At 35.1% G+C, this 20,790-nt stretch overlaps 1 protein-coding gene across 1 annotated transcript in view; it reads right to left on the bottom strand.

Annotated features, from left to right (window-relative positions):
* LOC125659032 (FACT complex subunit SSRP1-like) overlaps nt 1-20,634 on the bottom strand; it is a 27,448-nt gene extending 6,814 nt beyond the window's left edge. Inside the window, exons 1-14 of the mRNA XM_048890566.2 lie at nt 20,332-20,634; nt 17,131-17,316; nt 16,890-16,995; nt 16,012-16,205; nt 15,823-15,917; nt 14,789-14,924; nt 11,431-11,534; nt 10,685-10,813; nt 6,940-7,161; nt 6,480-6,552; nt 4,601-4,733; nt 3,078-3,123; nt 2,669-2,831; nt 1,729-1,932 (exon numbers count right to left, since the gene is read on the bottom strand). Of these exons, the coding sequence (XP_048746523.1) occupies nt 1,729-1,932; nt 2,669-2,831; nt 3,078-3,123; nt 4,601-4,733; nt 6,480-6,552; nt 6,940-7,161; nt 10,685-10,813; nt 11,431-11,534; nt 14,789-14,924; nt 15,823-15,917; nt 16,012-16,205; nt 16,890-16,995; nt 17,131-17,316; nt 20,332-20,385 (1,845 nt within the window). The 5' untranslated portion in view covers nt 20,386-20,634. The remainder of the gene's footprint in view (nt 1-1,728; nt 1,933-2,668; nt 2,832-3,077; nt 3,124-4,600; nt 4,734-6,479; nt 6,553-6,939; nt 7,162-10,684; nt 10,814-11,430; nt 11,535-14,788; nt 14,925-15,822; nt 15,918-16,011; nt 16,206-16,889; nt 16,996-17,130; nt 17,317-20,331) is intronic.
* Nucleotides 20,635-20,790: the final 156 nt, after the last annotated feature.

The raw sequence follows: 20,790 nt of genomic DNA, 5'->3' as shown, positions 1-20,790 counted from the left end.
AGATGCATCAACTGACAAAGTTTGATGATTGTAGGTCAAATAGTATTTGAAATATAGTAATTTAGCTGTCAAATACCAAAAGTAGGTCACGGTGACCTACTTTTTAGTCGACACAAACCGAAGACTGAAGACGCATCAACTGACAGAGTTTGATGATCCTAGGTTTTACAGTGCCCAAAATATGCATCTAAAATTGAAAATGTGAAATTTGAATATCTGCAAAATTCAAAAAGTAGGTCACTGTGACCTACTTTTTTATAAATATGTTTCAAGGCCTCAAGATGCATCAACTTACAAGATTTGATGATTCTAAACCTCTCGGTATTTGAAATAACAACTTAAAATATATCTATAAATGATAAGCCATAAAATTCAGAAAGTAGGTCACGGTGACCTATTTTTCAGTTGACGCATTTCAAGGTCCCATGATCCACCAACTGACAAGTTTTGATGATCATAGGCTTCAAAGTGTCCAAGATATGCATCAAAATTAATTTTAAAATAAATACCTGTAAAATTCAAAAAGTAGGTCACCGTGACCTACTTTTGAGACAACTTGACACAAGGTCCTAAGATGCATCAACTGTCAAAATTTGATGATCCTAGTCCTTATAATGACTAAAATATCAAAGATTTAAGGAAATATAAATTTAGGTCAACTTTGAAGTGACCTTGAGACCACGCCCTTTGCCCCAGGGTAATGCCTTGAACAACTTTTAATCTACAACATATCCTCATCCTTATGTGTAAGTTTGGTGATAATCTGCCCAGTGGTTCTTGAGAAGAAGATTTTTTAGCAACCACTACTTTTGTTTGTATTTTCCTGATTATCTCCCCTTGTTAAAGGGTCACATCCCTCTATTTAGTATGTATGAAAGCCCTTGGGCCAATGATACCCTGTAACAAATTTGAAAAAAATTGGCCAAGGGGTTCTTGAGTTATAGCCCTTTTTCTAAAAAGTTTACGCACACCGCACAAATGGCCATAGCATTAGCTCTTTGAGCCTTCGGCTCAGAAGAGCTAAAAAGTGGAATAATCTTTTGATATTGAGCAGACGATATATTCCATGACCATAGTAGTTTGACCTAGGGTCATCTACTCCTTAGGTGGAACCAGTGTATAAAGTTTGATGTCCACTAAGCAAAGGACTCTCAGACAATCCTTACTACATCCAGTTTGACCATTGCCATTGTGACTCAAAATCAATTAGGAACATCTACTGCTTTGTGGAGAAACCAAGGTACCAAGTTCTCTCAAGATATTAAACTGATAGAAGCAAACCAGTATGCCCCTTTTTTCAAGGGGACATAAAAATACATAGACGGTTCATTTTCTAAAACTAATACCACCTTAATAAATTCACTACTTCATACCAATGCATGTTATCTCCAATTCCGTACATCGATAAAATTGAGCAACACAGTTACTTTCAGTCAGATGTAGCAGTGCTTGAGAATCAAATGATCTTATTTCTAGCCTTGTTATATCAATAATTTCATTTAACTCGATAAATGTATGCCATTAATTTCATTTAATTTCAATTCAATATGCTTCAAAATTCTCCTATTTCAATATGGACCATAGACTCTGTTTCCAGAATGTTTGAGATTCATTTCCTAAGACTTAAGCAAGACAAATCATGCAGACACAGTGGCCTGTGGGCATGGTTTCTGCTGTCTATAAGCATGGTTTCTGCTGTCTAAGCTCGACTCCTCCCATCAGACTTACTGTTTTATCCTCCACCTGCTTCCAGAGTTCCCCAGCTCTTCTTGATAGATCTGTAATGCCCATTTCTGGGTTTTCTTTCTTCATTTCCTCTCTGTTTGCGTTGAACCACAGGAAGTAAGCAGACTGCGGCCTCTTGGGAGCATTTGGATCCTTCTTCGATTTTGATTTCTTTTTCTTCCTCTCAGAACCCGGAAGTCTTTCTCTCTGGAAATGTATGACGAAACTATTGGTGGGTGTTTGTATGGCAAAATCTGACAATTCACCACATGCACATGGACATTCAAATATCAAATTAAGTAAGCAAATTTCCTACAACAATATAACCTTGCACAATACATTGAGGAAGCTTACCCATCCCATTATATATCACTAAACTTGCACCAGAATCCTATCTGCCTTTTCAGGTCTGCTGCTTTTGATTTCTACCATAGTTTTGACAGACTATGAATCAGCCATTTTGAAGCACCATTTTTTTTTTTATATTAACCATGGTTTTGGGTGACTGTAAATTGTTAGACTGCATTTAACCTTTTAAAAGACCCAAGTGTACCATGCTTTTGACTGACTATTCACCCTTTAAGACCTACCAGAATGTTTTTCTAACCATGAATTTCCCATTTGTGATCTACTAATTTTTGGAGGACCATTAATTTGCCCTTTGATATCTGCCTAGATTTAGACCGTCCCTGGAATCTCCTTTAGAGATCTACCATGATTTTGTTGGACAGTGCATTCGTCCATTGAGACCTACCACACTTTTGGCCAATTAGTGAATTATATCAAATTTTGGTGGATCTTAACTTAGCCTATTGAAACCTACAATGTTGGCCATTAGCAAATAAACCTTTTGAGATTGACTTCAGTTTTTGAGCAAACCATGAAATTCTCCTTTTGAAACCTGCCACAGTTCTACCAACCATGACTGCCTTTTGAGACCTACCACAGTTTTGGCTGTCCTTGACCTCTTTTTTTCCTTGGCCTTGGCCCTCTTCTCCTCTCGTTGTTTCCGCCTCTGTTCCTTTTCCTCGTCATTGGAATCTCCACCACTGCTGTCCTCGTAATCCGAGGAGTCATCTGAGGAGGTGGGAGGATTACTGTCGTATCTGTTGAAATGGATCTAGTTATCATCTGAATGTTACACACTTCCGAGTTGATTTTCTCATATTACAGCGAGTCTGAGTGAGACCTGTTTATTCCAACATTACACAGGAGACAAATTTTGTGTCACAATAGACAATGTAAAGATCATACAGAGAATTAGAAATGAAATGTAGAATGAAATGTATTGTCAGATTAGACAGTGTCTACTTTATAGAAAACACAAATCAAGACTACAACACACAACTTACTCTTCAGCAACATCACTGGCACTTTCATTGGGATTGTACGACTCGTCTACAAATAAATCAAATTCCAATGAAAATCTAAACATGTGTACATTATGTGTATACTTCTACTCAACAATAAACTTTCCATTTCAAACAATTAAAAACAACAGAAATACCCACTCTAATTCTGCAATATACACAGGTAAAATTGCAACATATGTTTAACATATGATTGGTATGTATGTTGCACACATTTGCCTGCTAGCCTACACAAGCATTTTTTTTCTACAAGTACAAAATATCGGCCCATGAGCCACATTGTTCACACGAGCACATTCCCATTGTGATCCTATCCTGACCACATGAACCTACACTAGAAGGGCTCTTGAATATTGATTGTACCCTTGTGATTCTTGAACAGATTTGACTTCTTGAGAAGAAATACTTTGAAGAATTTTCCTATAAAATCATATAAATAACTTTGAATCCCTGGTTCTTGAGCAGAATTCTTTTTTAAAAATTCTTATACATTTCAATACGTCCTCAGTCTAACTCCAAGGATTATGGTTTATGCTAACATTTTATAAGGAAGCTTTCATTGAAGTTGCACCTTTTCTGGTGCAGTGGGTATTTCGAAAGATTTAAAAACATTCAACCCATTCTGACCATCTATATTTTTTGTCTCTACACTGCTAGAAAATTGATTATCATGTCAATTGGTTGATATATGAAATTTTACATGCATATACTTTAAGGTTGATTGATCCTCGTGTGATGTCATAGGTTTTTGCAAAAATCTTAATAAATCAAACTTTGCACATGATAGAAACATATCTTTCTGAGGAATATTATTCACTGGATATGATAAAAAAAATCTGGTAAACTATTAATACTGAAAAAGTTTATATTTTCCATAGATAATCGATTATTTATTTTCAAAATAATGTTGTCAAGGGCAATAACTCCTATGCTGGAATTTCCTCTACTGAATGTCTATTATACATTGGTTTCCCTAATATCCACAATTAATCTATACATATTTATGAATTAGCAGTTTTTTAAAACTGTTGATATTTAAATTTTGTCATTTCAATAAGTTTTTATCTGTTTTTATTATTCTGTTTAACGAAAATGTGTGATTTTCTGATGATGATGTATACTTCTGTTTTTGTATGTCTGACATCTTTAAAAAGGTGGTAACATACACATTTTCTTTGGTTATTAACTGAATTAAACTATATTGAGTGGAAATTAATAAAGTGTTTCCACTTTTAACCATTAATATTGATAAGTCACATGAGGATGGAGCTACCTTAAAGGGCTAAATCAAAAATTCAATGTCTGTGTCAAAAAACTAAATTCACATAGTTTTCATCAAGACTCCCGACCCCCAATAAAACTTCAAACCATTTCTCAGACATTTAGTTTACAGTCAATGTTGTAGTACCAATAACGATATCATTCAAAGTACTGTACTGTTTAAGAAGTATCAATAACATGGTACTTTTAACAGAGTCTATCCCTACACGCCATTGAGTACACACCAGAGCTATCGCTGTCGTCATCCTCGTCTCCACTCTGTCTTTCCTTGCCCTCAGCTTTCATTCTCTCCAGGTAAGCGTCGTGATTATCTTCATCATCAGAACCAGACATATCATCCCGGTAAGGCGCTTTGTCCTACAAAAAAAGACTCAAAGTTTAGTGAAATTCTCACACACTCTGTGCATGTCTTAACAGTCACTTTGTTTCTAAGGTCATTCTGAGCACTCCCCCACAATGGTCAGAGACCCCCCCCCCCAACATTTTTTTTTTTTTTTTTTTTTTTTTACAAAATCATAATCAAAGGATATTTACTGGTAAGACATGCCATTCCAAGCTCAGTCATACAAATAACCCGTTTTTGTTTCATCATGACGATTGTGTGGTTCTGTTTACTGTGAACAAAATCAATTCAAGAACAGAAATAGCTGGGTTGCTTTAAAATTTTAAGAGTTATCTATCATATAGACAGCAGTACAAAACATGCTGGAAAAATTACATATTAAATGTAGCATTTTTCAAGAAGAAAAAGCACTTTTAAAATATCACATGTATATCTTCAATGTTTTTATAACATCTATAATGTACAAAGTCTGAAAAATGTTAAGTAAAAGCTGTGAGAGGAGTTGGTTACACAAAGTAGGTACCATGCTTAAAAATGGACAAAGTTCAAGTCTACGCGAAAGTCATAATTTTTACAGAACAAACAGTCTCGTGAATATACAAATTTTACTAGACCCATCATTTTTTTTTACAATACTGAGCTTGTTCCCATAAAATTAAATTCATCGAATATCAAGTAACTGTAACAAATCAAAAAAAATTATCAAATAAATTTTTTAAAAAACATGTAGTGCATATGTGATTTATTGCACTAAAGGGAAATAATTTAGGGCTGTGCAGTGCAATGAAAATTTCGGTACCATTCAATTCCATTACAAATTCCGGATTTCGTTTCAGTTCAGTTTAGATTTTACTACACCAAAAACAACAAATATGGTGTCCGAGTGATGTTCAGAACATGTGGATTTTTATCCAACAGAGATTTAAATCACTACTGTGTTAGAATTTAGCATTTTTACTACTCAGATATCAAAAGAATATGGTCAACCTGGTCAATGCAGTTTATCTTAACATGACATGTAAAATGTCTGTCAGTGCTGGAGTGAAATCAACATCGTAAATAATTACACAGATTTGTAAAGCATTCATTATTATCATAGGGGAAAACATTCACAAATTTACGATGTTTCAAATTCTTTTAATTTCAAAATTTGTTTTTAGAACAAAGTATCACAAAATTCTGTTGAGCAGTCTAAGAGGAGTTGCACTGACAAAAAAAGGGACTGGCGGACAGGTCAAAAACATTATCCCCTTCGCAACTTCGTTGCATGGGGTATAAAAAATGACAAAGTTTAACTACATGTAAATGTTTTGAAAAATGTCAGATCACTTTCAAAAAGACACATGCACATCTTCAATATATCCATAACAGCTGTACAAAGTTTGAGGAATGTCAAGTTAGAGGTGTGAGAGGAGTTGATTACACAAAGTAGGTACCCTATTACAGGGACGCACGCCTGCCCTTCTATAAACCATAAGCACATTGTGCAACCTGGCCAAAAATTGAGTACACACACAATTTTCTTCCTTATATGTTGAACATGTAACATTCACCAAAAGCAAAATCTCCAACAAAAATAAGACTTCATGATGTTTCATGGAGAAAAAACTTTAAATGGCTGGGTACATTATACATGAATTTCTACTTGTCTGTTTTCTTGCAATTTCCATGTACATACTACAACGATAATCATCTTTACATATCCACATGAAGTGGATGTAATTTCTGTGCATACTACAGCGATAATCGTCTTCACTCACCCCTTTCCCATTGATGTTTTTCACCCTCAGTTTCTTGCTCGTCACAAAATCATACAACTTGCCATACTCGTCTCTGGAATATAAAGCATGTACAATACATTCCGTACCCCAATAACACTGTCAGGACTCAAGTTCAAACATGCAAGGTTACAGGACTCAAAGTTCAAACACAAAAGGTTAAATGTAATCATCTTTTGAGAAATAATATTTTCTCCGGAATTACTAACAAAAAGAATATGATATAAATTTTAAAAGATCAATGCTACATAGTATGCATTTTGACATCACAGCCTTGTAAAATGCAAGTGGTGTTGTTACATTTAGTGACTTTAGGTTGACATTTAAACTAAAATTATACCTCTTAAACGTTTTCATTGGAATAATATGGTATATTTATTTAGATTTAAATAAACTGCCTCTAAATGAAATGAAGTGCCCAGTACTGCAATGAAATACTTACTTCTCTATACCAACAAATGTGTAGGTGGTTCCTGATTTAGTTTCCACATCAAAGTCAAAGGACCTGTTTGTCCCGGCACTACGAGCGAAATTTACTGTCACCACTTCATCAAAGCGAATGTGTATTGGGGGTTTGTGGACAAATATGAAGCCCCTCTCCAGTGGATAGAGGAAACCTGTGGCTGCCTTGTATGAACAGCTGATGGAGTGTGATTTTGAGTTGCTGAAAAATAACAGTGATGCAACCTGAAGTCATTAGGTTTAGAGGTAAAAATCCACTATTTCAAATTCTATTTGAAACTTCTATGAAAGACACAAATCCGGTCAATCAAAACTCATGAACATGTAATGTGATTTTCAAATATGAAAACAGGCATATTCTAATGCTCCAACACGTAAAACTGCTTGGTTACATTTAGAAGCGCCAGAACATAGGTAAGCTGTTGATTTGAAATATGATCAGAAATTTTTTAACCATGTAGAAGTAACTCCTTCACCTTTCAGCTAAGGATGAAATATTTTAACTCTATATATAACACCACAAAATCTCTAAATGGAATCACATATTGAGTTTTACAACAAGAGGCCCACAGGCCTTACTGGTCATCTGAGTATTGAGTTAAAAGTATCCTAGTCCACAGGCCTTATTGGTCACCTGAGTATTAGTTATAAGTATCACTAGCACCAAGAGCTAAAACATCTATGTAATTTTTCTGTTCTGCATATCTAACCTTCATTCTAATATTCATCAGCAGTACAATACAAGATGTATTTCCAAAACACAAATGCCCCTGAAAGTGCCTATACTTACAGCGATTTCCCCCCTTATATAACTGGTACCGATAAACGGTACCATTCCCAATGCCAAAAACCATTGATTTTTCCTAATTTTGAGACTAAAAATTCCCAATTTACTTGCCGAAAAATAGACCGCCGACATCGTAATTTACTTAGTCTAAAACGTTGTACAAGTTAACTAAAATGTTCACTTCCAGTGTTAAATCGAAAGTACAGATCATGGCAGTGCGCGTGTTTTGTAGAGCTACGACGATTCTAAAATGAAGCTACGACGATTCCTTATGTATCACAACAGCAAATATTACTGTAAAAAGGTTTACAAAGGGATGACTACTTCTTGATTTGTTCTCTTTTTTCTTTTCTTTTAGTTGAAATTATTTGCCGATACATTGGTAGAAAATTCCCAGTATGTTCGATTTTGACGCTATTTTCCCCAATTGAATGGGTACCGGTACCAGTGGGTAGAAAAAAATCGCTGACTTATGAAAGACTTTAATATTATGTCATGTATACTGTATGACTATTTTGGACCTGCCCTAGAGTCAAAACCCTGGGGTTGCAAAATTCACAATTTTGTTACCTCTCTTTCTGCTTCTCCTTAGTGGTAAATACACTGTATCTTATCTCTATGACCTAATCAACAAACATTGTAAGTTTCCTAAAAACTGTGATGCAGTGAGGTAATAATCGTACCAAAACATCATAAATAGTTGTTCAAAAATTATGAAAGACAGAAAAATGTACTCTCCTTAATTCAAGGCAGACATAAAATCAAACAATCTCCATAATGATGGGAGATACTAGTGCAGTCTTCGAAATTAAGTGGTAGCCCGATGACCGTTGCTAGTAAAATCGGAATTGGTCTACCAAAAATGATTAACGTGCATGCGCGGTGGGCCAGTACATACTTCCGGCGGAGATTATGATTCTGCTATTAGAGTGCGATTCCTGGTAGGAAATCAATGAAACCAGTTCTTACAGAGGAAGAGAAAGTTGGTGCTAAGTCGTAAGAGGAAACAAAGCGATAAAGAAAATTATCAGTGTTTTTGGCAGAAGAACTGCCCCTGGCTTGAATACAATGATGGTCTCGTATTTTGCATCTGGTGCAGGAAGGAAAGCATTGCAAATTGCGAGTTCGGCTCAGATAATTCAGAATTGATTCTGTTAGTGAAAATAGAAAATGGCGTAAACATTTTACTCTAAAGTAAAAAACCACAAGCGGCCACATCAGACATTCAGAATGTATGATTATTTGTAAACAACTCTAGTTTTTACTTTTTTAGGATAAGAGTGATGATGAAGAACTAGAAGAATTAAAACATTGGAGGATTCCGAAGAATCTGACTGAAATGACAGAATTAGAAGTTGAAAGAGGGATTGAACTCTCGTCTTAAACTTGTATTGTTGTACTTAATAAAAATATTCAAACTTGAAAATTCAAATCATGTTGAATCATTCTTGCATAGCATTTGGACTAGTAAAATTTTATTTGGGCTACCATATTTTTCACTCTTACTTGCCAGATGGGCTTGTGGTAAAAATCATTAAGCGCGAAGACTGCTAGTGGGAGATGGACAAAGGTACATTCCTTAATTCGGGGCAGACATATAATCTAAAAATCTCCACAGCGATGGGGTCAACCATAAAATGACTGAAATATTGCCAAAATGGTATAAAAAAACCAAACCAATCAATCCATAGTGATGGGAGATTTCGATGGGAGACGGACAAAGGTACAATTCTTATTTTGGAGAAGAGATCTCTGTGTTGGTATGTGAATGTATGCATTATCTACTGGTCAGTCTGTTGGTGTGTGAATGTACGCATTATCTACTGGTCAGTCTGTTGGTATGTGAATGTACACATTATCTACTGGTCAGTCTGTTGGTATGTGAATGTACGCATTATCTACCGGTCAGTCTGTTAGTGTGTGAATGTACGCATCATCTAGTAGGTTGTTGGTATGTGAATGTACATGTATGCGTTATCTGTTGGTCAGTTTGTTAGTGTGTGAATGTATGCATTATCTACTGGTCAGTCTGTTGGTGTGTGAATGTACGCATTATCTACTGGTCAGTCTGTTGGTTTGTAAATGTACACATTATCTACTGGTCAGTCTGTTGGTATGTGAATGTACGCATTATCTACTGGTCAGTCTGTTGGTGTGTGAATGTATGCATTATCTACTGGTCAGTCTGTTGGTGTGTGAATGTACGCGTTATCTACTGGTCAGTCTGTTGGTGTGTAAATGTACGCATTATCTACTGGTCAGTTTGTTGGTATGTGAATGTAAACATTATCTACTGGTCAGTCTGTTGGTATGTGAATGTACGCATTATCTACTGGTCAGTCTGTTGGTTTGTAAATGTACACATTATCTACTGGTCAGTCTGTTGGTGTGTGAATGTACGCATTATCTACTGGTCAGTCTGTTGGTATGTGAATGTACGCATTATCTACTGGTCAGTCTGTTAGTGTGTGAATATACGTGTTATCTACTGGTCAGTCTGTTAGTGTGTGAATGTAAGCATTATCTACTGGTCAGTCTGTTGGTATGTGAATGTAGCATTATCTACTGGTCAGTCTGTTGGTATGTGAATGTACGCATCATCTAGTAGGTTGTTGGTACATGTATATGAATGTACGCATTATCTACTGGTCAGTCTGTTGGTATGTGAATGTAGCATTATCTACTGGTCAGTCTGTTGGTATGTGAATGTACGCATCATCTAGTAGGTTGTTGGTACATGTATATGAATGTACGCATTATCTACTGGTCAGTCTGTTGGTGTGTGAATGTAAGCATTATCTACTGGTCAGTCTGTTGGTGTGTGAATGTAAGCATTATCTACTGGTCAGTCTGTTGGTGTGTGAATGTACGCATTATCTACTGGTCAGTCTGTTAGTGTGTGAATGTAAGCGTTGTTTACGGATTAGCAAATGTTTACCTGGTGAAGGACCCTGGCACTGTAATCTTACGGTTAGTCACCGCCTTAAACACACGACTGATGACCTCGTACTCAGGACCAGACATTTCCTTTTGTAACTTGTTGTCATATTTGTCTGTGAGATCTTCACTGAAAGGAAAGAAATGCTATTTCAAGATTTCAGTAACAATCATTGAACATTGATAAGAAATTGTAATCTGTAAAATTTAAAATCTAAACAACAGAGGCATTAGCTGTAGACTAGGAAGTAAAGATAATCAAACAGAGGCATTAGCTGTAGACTAGGAAGTAAAGATAATCAAACAGAGGCATTAACTGTTGACTAGGAAATAAAGATAATCAAACAGAGGCATTAACTGTTGATTAGGAAGTAAAGATAATCAAACAGAGACATTAACTGTTGATTAGGAAGTAAAGACTACTGAATTCCAAACCATGGTTAAAATGTTGGAATATGTTGTAAAATTTAAAAGTGAAAAAAGTATGTTTGATAAAAAACTTTACAAAAATTACATAAAACTTATTTATGATGTATCATTTACTTCCATACAATGTGTCATGCATTGCTTCTACACAAGCAAAAGACCATGTCAGAACCACAACAACAAAAAAGCTGCATAATTTATGAATTTTAAAATGTCAGCAGTGATTTTTTGTTGAATGTAAATTTATTTTAGTCATTTTTGTAATAATCAGCTAACAAGACTTTTGAAGCTAATGCCCGTTTAAACTTAGCATCAGCTTACTCGGAAATTGCCAGCTCAATTGACATTTCATCATCGATGTTGAACAACAGAATGCAAAAATGGTATCTTGTCTGTCCTTGCTTTATGGGTGGATCCAAGCTTATCTACAATGGAAAAGTGTCATCAACAAATTATATGTTAAATGTATCAATAATGATGATGCCATTCCTCTCCGAAGTTGTTTAGGAATGAAACACAATTTTCCAGAATCTGAAGGACAGTAAATACATCTGTTCTTCAGACATATTCAATAATGTGATTAAATTTGTCAGAACGCTGCCGTTACATATCAATAGATGTCAAGAAATAAACATTTAACACTCACATTTCTAACAAATTTAATGTAACATTTTTCTTTCTTTTGTGCTTGTCAGTCAACAGTTGCTTTCTTTAATGCATCTGGTCAGATTGACATTGTGATGTCAGTGTAATTGTTTTATGTGACATTGTGATGCCAGTGTTTATGTTTTATGTGGCATTGTGATGTAAGTGTTTATGTTTTATGCGACATTGTGATGTCAGTGTCTATGTTTTATGTGACATTCAATCGGATCACGCGCTCGTTCTTTTCCGTAACCGGTAAGAAGACTCGGACGTGGATCGGCGCAAGAATTGCATCAAATCGATGCATTTCTTCGCCGGAAGCGCACCTGTGGATGAGTGTTAATAAAAGGCCAGAACCGAATCCCTGAATAATATGTTATTTATATTTTCACCACAGATTCAGTTTTGGCATCATTAACGTCTTATTCACTCTAATACATAACATGTAAGTGGAAATTGATAGTGGCACAATACCTTAGATGTGTATAATATCTTAGATGCATTTGAAAGTTCACGTTTCATAGTGTAACATACGACTGTGATGTCAAAGTTACGTTTATGTATACGTAGCAACCAACTCTGATGGCGTCGATCCACATATGAGGTTCATTTGCAGTTACGGAAATAGCCGAGTAGTTACGATTGATGTGACATTGTTATGTCAGTGTTGTTGTTTTATGTGACATTGTGATGTCAGTGTTTATGTTTTATGTGACATTGTGATTGTGATGTCAGTGTTTATGTTTTATGTGACATTGTGATGTCAGTGTTATAGTTTTATGTGACATTGTGATGTCAGTGTTGTTGTTTTATGTGACATTGTGATGTCAGTGTTATTGTTTTATGTGACATTGTGATGTCAGTGTTGTTGTTTTATGTGACATTGTGATGTCAGTGTTATTGTTTTATGTGACATTGTGATGTCAGTGTTGTTGTTTTATGTGGCATTGTGATGTCAGTGTTGTTGTTTTATGTGGCATTGTGAAGTCAGTGTTGTTGTTTTATGTGACATTGTGATGTCAGTGTTATTGTTTTATGTGACATTGTGATGTCAGTGTTGTTGTTTTATGTGGCATTGTGAAGTCAGTGTTGTTGTTTTATGTGACATTGTGATGTCAGTGTTGTTGTTTTATGTGACATTGTGATGTCAGTGTTGTTGTTTTATGTGACATTGTGATGTCAGTGTTGTTGTTTTATGTGACATTGTGATGTCAGTGTTATTGTTTTATGTGACATTGTGATGTCAGTGTTGTTGTTTTATGTGGCATTGTGATGTCAGTGTTGTTGTTTTATGTGACATTGTGATGTCAGTGTTATTGTTTTATGTGACATTGTGATGTCAGTGTTATTGTTTTATGTGACATTGTGATGTCAGTGTTGTTGTTTTATGTGACATTGTGATGTCAGTGTTGTTGTTTTATGTGACATTGTGATGTCAGTGTTGTTGTTTTATGTGACATTGTGATGTCAGTGTTTATGTTTTATGTGACATTGTGATGTCAGTGTTTATGTTTTATGTGACATTGTGATGTCAGTGTTGTTGTTTTATGTGACATTGTGAAGTCAGTGTTGTTGTTTTATGTGATATTGTGATGTCAGTGTTATTGTTTTATGTGACATTGTGATGTCAGTGTTATTGTTTTATGTGACATTGTGATGTCAGTGTTTATGTTTTATGTGACATTGTGATGTCAGTGTTTATGTTTTATGTGACATTGTGAAGTCAGTGTTTATGTTTTATGTGACATTGTGATGTCAGTGTTATTGTTTTATGTGACATTGTGATGTCAGTGTTGTTTTATGTGACATTGTGATGTCAGTGTTTATGTTTTATGTGACATTGTGATGTCCGTGTTTATGTTTTATGTGATATTGTGAAGTCAGTGTTGTTGTTTTATGTGACATTGTGATGTCAGTGTTATTGTTTTATGTGGCATTGTGATGCCAGTGTTGTTTTATGTGACATTGTGATGCCAGTGTTGTTTTATGTGACATTGTGATGCCAGTGTTTGTTTTATGTGACATTGTGATGTCAGTGTTTATGTTTTATGTGACATTGTGATTGTGATGTCAGTGTTTATGTTTTATGTGACATTGTGATGTCAGTGTTTATGTTTTATGTGGCATTGTGATGTCAGTGTTGTAGTTTTATGTGACATTGTGAAGTCAGTGTTATTGTTCTATATGACATTGTGATGTCAGTGTTTATGTTTTATGTGACATTGTGATGTCAGTGTTGTTGTTTTATGTGGCATTGTGATGTCAGTGTTATTGTTTTATGTGACATTGTGATGTCAGTGTTTATGTTTTATGTGACATTGTTATGTCAGTGTTGTTGTTTTATGTGGCATTGTGATGTCAGTGTTTATGTTTTATGTGGCATTGTGATGTCAGTGTTGTTGTTTTATGTGACATTGTGATGTCAGTGTTGTTGTTTTATGTGACATTGTTATGTCAGTGTTTATGTTTTATGTGACATTGTGATGTCAGTGTTATTGTTTTATGTGGCATTGTGATGTCAGTGTTTATGTTTTATGTGACATTGTGATTGTGATGTCAGTGTTGTTGTTTTATGTGACATTGTGATGTCAGTGTTGTTGTTTTATGTGGCATTGTGATGTCAGTGTTTATGTTTTATGTGGCATTGTGATGTCAGTGTTGTTGTTTTATGTGACATTGTGATGTCAGTGTTGTTGTTTTATGTGACATTGTGATGTCAGTGTTGTTGTTTTATGTGACATTATGATGTCATTTTTATAATTGACATGTTACCATATGGGTAGTCCATATGTATGATATGGTGACTGTAGGTGGAAAGGATAATGCTTTAGAGCCCGAAAACCATTGCGTTTACAGATGGACGGACAGCCCAATTCCAGTATAACCCCCCCCCCCCCTCCACAACTTTGTTGTGGTGGGTATAAAGAAAAAGAAGAAAAGCTTAATAATTTCACTCTGTAATAGAACACTGTATTGTGAAAGCAGTGATTTGTTCTGTGAGTTTCTGTACAACCCACATTTAAAAGTTACTCACCACAAAGAACATCTGTCTACCATCCTTGTGTGGTAGTAGAAATAGTCGTAGAACTGTGGTATAGGGAATCTTGTAGTCAAATGTTTTACCGTGAAGTTGTAGAAATGTGCCATACATCTTGAAATCATATCGACCTCTGTATTGAAAAAAGGTATTAAGCTTTCAACATCTATTTGTTATCCTATGAACATTTGAATTCATTATTCATTTTTTCCTGTGATGTTCTGTGTTTGAGATTAAAATTAAGTTTACCTGGGAGTAAGGCACTGGACCTCGGTGAGATTAAAATGAAGTTTACCTGGGAGTAAGACAATGCACCTCGGTGAGATTAAAATGAAGTTTACCTGGGAGTAAGACAATGGACCTCGGTGAGATTAAAATGAAGTTTACCTGGGAGTAAGACAATGGACCTCGGTGAGATTAAAATGAAGTTTACCTGGGAGTAAGACAATGGACCTCGGTGAGATTAAAATGAAGTTTACCTGGGAGTAAGACAATGGACCTCGGTGAGATTAAAATGAAGTTTACCTGGGAGTAAGGCACTGGACCTCGGTGAGATTAAAATGAAGTTTACCTGGGAGTAAGACAATGGACCTCGGTGAGATTAAAATGAAGTTTACCTGGGAGTAAGACAATGGACCTCGGTGAGATTAAAATGAAGTTTACCTGGGAGTAAGACAATGGACCTCGGTGAGATTAAAATGAAGTTTACCTGGGAGTAAGACAATGGACCTCGGTGAGATTAAAATGAAGTTTACCTGGGAGTAAGACAATGGACCTCGGTGAGATTAAAATGAAGTTTACCTGGGAGTAAGACAATGGACCTCGGTGAGATTAAAATGAAGTTTACCTGGGAGTAAGACAATGGACCTCGGTGAGATTAAAATGAAGTTTACCTGGGAGTAAGGCACTGGACCTCGGTGAGATTAAAATGAAGTTTACCTGGGAGTAAGACAATGGACCTCGGTGAGATTAAAATGAAGTTTACCTGGGAGTAAGACAATGGACCTCGGTGAGATTAAAATGAAGTTTACCTGGGAGTAAGGCACTGGACCTCGGTGAACACGGCCAGTGCGTCTCCAGTAGCCTGTATAATGTCCGCCTTCTCCAAAACGCTGTTGTAGAAATCCTAACAAAGGATACATGTATGTTTAGTCTCTTAATGCATGCTTGACCTGAACAGACAGGGTGGTACCACATATACTATAACACAATTGACCTACTTGTACAAGGTCTTTCTCATTGTCCTTTGGATCTGGTGGAATATGGAATCTTAACTCCATCAGAGAGACCGCGGCGTCATCGTTAGGGTGGAACTCTAGGGTCACCTCCTGTTTGGCTGTAGTGGTGTGAGAAACATGACTCAGGGGAACCTCAAAGCTCAGCTTGTTCTCTACCTCAAACTCCAAGGCATTCCCTATAGAAAAATAATAGCCAATTACAAATCTATTGACACAAAAAGCAAGAGCTCTGCAAGGAGGGCATATCCCCTTGCAATGGGTGTCTACAAGCCTTTCCTAAGAAGTCTTATAGTGACATTGACCTAACAGGGTCTTTTCTCTTTTCATAACAAAGCTACATGTGAAGTATAAAATCAATGGAACATACAATATAACCTGTAGAGTGTCTATAAGCTCAGTGTTACACACGGATACACTCGCCCACATGACCGGTCCCGTCACTAAATAAATTGTGAGGGAATCAGGGTTCAATCAAATTTTTCAAGTACTAACTACATACATATTGGTGACCATTAATGTTCACTAGTCTGCAAAGCATTTCACTGGTCCATCCACTATACATAAAATGATAACATTAATTCATTTTTATTCAATGATATGTAATCAAACTAAACAATTCATGGCTGAATACAGTAGAAAAACACAACTATACATTATTTTGTTTTCTTCAGAAGTATACAATAACCTCCAAGAGATTTTTGCCAATTTTGTCTTTTTCCTTTCACATGTTTTACCTTTAGAGTTTTGTTTCACGTCCACATCTGAGCTTTGCTCAATATAAACATCTGCATCTATACAGAAGATCAAAACCTTTACAGTATGCGTGTTTAACACCTTTACCTGTACCTTTACACCTTTACCTGTAAAGTTTGCCAGTCCCCAGTTCCATCCTTTCACAGACATATCTTTCTTCTCCAAACTCACCATATAGTACTTTGAAATAAAAGCTGCAAGTTTCTCAAACTCCTTCAAAACACAAATAAATTGTGAAGAAGTTACAGCCATAAAATTGTATAAATTTCCATGTTATGGAGATGAGGAACTTTAATTCCCATTAAGTAGACTAATCATTCAAGTATATTTTTTATAATGAGACCTTACCCCTTCCTTGAAGCCATCATATCTGTGAATGGTGCCACTTGATAGAAGAAATTTCAAACAGCTTCCACGTGCTCTCTTCAGCCAATGGACTTTATCTACATCAGTGCCTGGGTACTGGTCAATTTTACCCGTTTTATTGTTTTTAAAGATGATACTGTTGCTTTGTAATTTTAACCTTCCAGGATTCTAAAGCGAAAAAAAAATTACATTACATTTTACTGGGAAAAGAAAACCTTTATGTATTGGATTTTCTAAACAGTTCTACCATGGAAATCTAAACATGCATCCATTAACAATATCTATTGCACGAGTATGAGGGCAACATTCATTCTGTCAGCATAAGCAAGAACTGTTACCAAGAGCAACTGTTCTTTACAAGGAGACGACAAAATAACTATGTTCACAGGAGTTCGAAATTTTAATATAATTGGCAAAGGCACCGTCCCTTGGTACCCCCTGTATTCGTGACAACATTTTATAATATTGTTTCATTTTCCTACCCATGTAACATCCTTGTTGTACATCGTATTTTCAATCAGTACTATAAGCCAACTCAAGACCAACATCAATGTAGAAATGGTATACATCTGTTTATCGTATTGTGTAGTTCTATTTAATTGTATACAATACTCATGTAAGCTGTCTTCAATATATAACATCTGTATATGGTATGCATGTGTACATGTTGTGGTATCATGTATTTATTTTTGTGTATACTATAAATAAGCTGTCTTAAACACTTAGGGTACAAGACTGCCAGTCTGATAGACTTGGCTCAGGCACTGTCCCTTGGTACCCTCTGTGCTTGTGACAACATTTTATAATATTGTTTTACTTTACTTCCCATATAGCACACTTATTGTACAGTATATTTCCAATCAGTATTGTGATGAGAATTCAATACCTATGTCAAAATATTTATGTATATCTTTCAAAGTGGGTTTTTTTTATATATAGTTTTGTTAAAGTTAATGGTCAAACACACTTGATGTTGTGTTAATATATGATACTTGCACAATGATTAGATTGATATTTTATTTGAAAAGACAAATATTTATTTTCATGGTAAAATGTCGTGAATTTTGAGATTTGAAAAAAGGTCGTCGCGCGCAAAATCCCCCATGGAGATTTTTAAAAGTTGGCATGTATGTAGCTTGATTAAGCTAGTTTAGATTGAATGATGATATATAATAAGTATATGCCAAAAAAGCAGAAAATATGCAAATTTGGATAATAAAAAAAATTTTTTTTTCAAACAAATTGTTTCAACACATATGAACAAAAGACTATGGCGGATGGCATAGTTCAGTGGTATAGTCAAAAAGTTACATAATAATTTTTGAATGTGTAGCTTAGGCTCTGAAGTGAACTAACCTCAACACTATATTCTAATTAGAGTTCTTCAGGTAGCTCACTACACTCTGAAATAGTTTCTCAAATCAGTACCAATTGATTTAATCATAAAAGATATGATGATATATAATAAGTATATGCCAAAAAAGCAGAAAATATGCAAATTTGGATAATAAAAAAAAAAGAAGATTTTTCAAACAAATTGTTTCAACACATATGAACAAAAGACTATGGCGGATTTGAACTGAAAAGAGAATTTCTTTTGTGTTGTTAAATGTCCACTACCCTGGGTGTGTTGAAGTATAGATAAGTATGATGACTTTACAATTGTAATCTTATTGGCAATCCATTATTCTGTTGATCTTCATTGACTTTTATTCTATTCTGAAGATTGGATAACTGTTGCTTAACAACTATAATAATCCTAAACCTTTGACAATTGTGAATGTGAACATTTTCTGTTTACAATGTATTGTAAGGACTTCAAGGATAGGTATGTTCACTCGGTGAAATTCAATTTCTATGCTTTTAGAAATTCATTTGATAAAAGCTAATTAAAGCTATTTTAAATGGGCATACCTAATTGAAGACCTACGGGTAATTGAAGACCTACAAAAATGTGGGCTATATACATCAAAACTAATATGATTTTCTGATTAAGCATGTCTCAAATATAGAATAAACACAAACAATTTTGATGAAAATATATTTATAAAGCTCAGCATGGGGAACAATTTTTTTTCTATTAGACGACCTAGTGCAAGAGCGATAACTCGCATAAATATATATCTACAAATCAGCTGTTCAATTGTTATTCATTTCTTTTATTTTTTAATATACAATTTTGAAACATTTTCCCGATCTTTCAACAAAGAAAATATACAAGAAATGATTATTAATTGAACAGCTGATTTGCAAGTATGACATTTATACGAGTTATCGTTCTTGCGCTAGGTTGTCAAGAGAGGAAAACAGTTGCCCCTACCCAGCTTTGAAAATACACTTTAAAACTTATTTTTATCAAACTTTTTTGTTTATATTAGATATTTGAGACATGCTTAATGAAAAAATCATATTAGATTTGATGTAAATAGCCTATATTTTTGTAAGTCTTCCGTAGGTCTTCAATTACCTGTAGGTCTTCAATTAGGCATGCCGATTTTAAATAGCTTTATAAAGCTGTGTAGCTTAATAGAGGGCAAAGCCCTCTCACGGCCCGGAGGGCCGTGAGAGCGGAGCTCTCCCTATAGGTAACACGTATATACATGTTAAAAAGGAAAATATAGGAAAATAATGAAAAATTAAACCATACCTATGGAACTTGAAAAGTTTGGTACCAATGGCGTCGATTCGAATATTAGCGCGTGGACATGTATTCCTCCATTTTGAATCTCGTCTACCCTAGTTCACGTCGTTCTGAGATGTTACACATAAAATCCGTAAAAGCATGTAAATCTTATTTTCTTAATCATATATAATCACTCCATGATTAACGCCATGTTTTTTGTTGTGGTTCAAACGCTTTGTTTGTAAATTTGCTAAATAACGACGCTGAATATGACGTCACAATGTACTGTTTACATCAATTGCGTTATATTTCCCGCGTTCAATATAGAGGTGGATCAAATGTCCAAAAATTAGGATGCTTTGATACAGCCTCGTCCGCGTGCTAACTTCGGGTTGTTTTTGTCCTGTTTTGGATATAGATACTAATGTCAAAACTTTTTTGCTTCGCCCTCAAACACGGTCACGCCGTAAAACATATTAAAGCTAAATAAAGAGATTGAGCTGGACCTGTTAATATAAAAAAAATATTGTCAATAAAAAAACTTTTGTTTTCATACTTACCAGTGCACCTCTAACCTCCTGAACAACATCTGGATATTCTTGAAAGTCACTCATGGTTATTTAATTCAAAAGATGAACAACAGTAAGAATTGGTGCAGGGAAGAGAGCCTTGATCTCGTCAAGTTCAACGAGATCTACCGACTAACGTACGTGAATAAATGAAATTCAATATAATAAGAATGGCAATGGACCAGTAATTCTCTGTAATAGTCTATCAATCACATTGCACACCGAAAACTTCTATTATAATGCATTTCCTTTCAAGATGGCGGGAACTTGTCTTTCAGATTTCGATCCCGACGTTAAATGAGTTTCTTATATCAATAATAAAAAAAATATTACATACATAGTTTGCATCTATTGTCCATAACAATCCTATTATGAGGGATCAGGTTTTCATAAGTATGAATCAAAAAAATATATATATCATATATTGTCATGATTTTTAATCTGAAAAAA

Source organism: Ostrea edulis, chromosome 1, assembly GCF_947568905.1.
Source record: "Ostrea edulis chromosome 1, xbOstEdul1.1, whole genome shotgun sequence".
NCBI lineage: Eukaryota > Metazoa > Mollusca > Bivalvia > Ostreida > Ostreidae > Ostrea > Ostrea edulis.
This window is presented reverse-complemented; position numbering and strand designations above follow the sequence as displayed.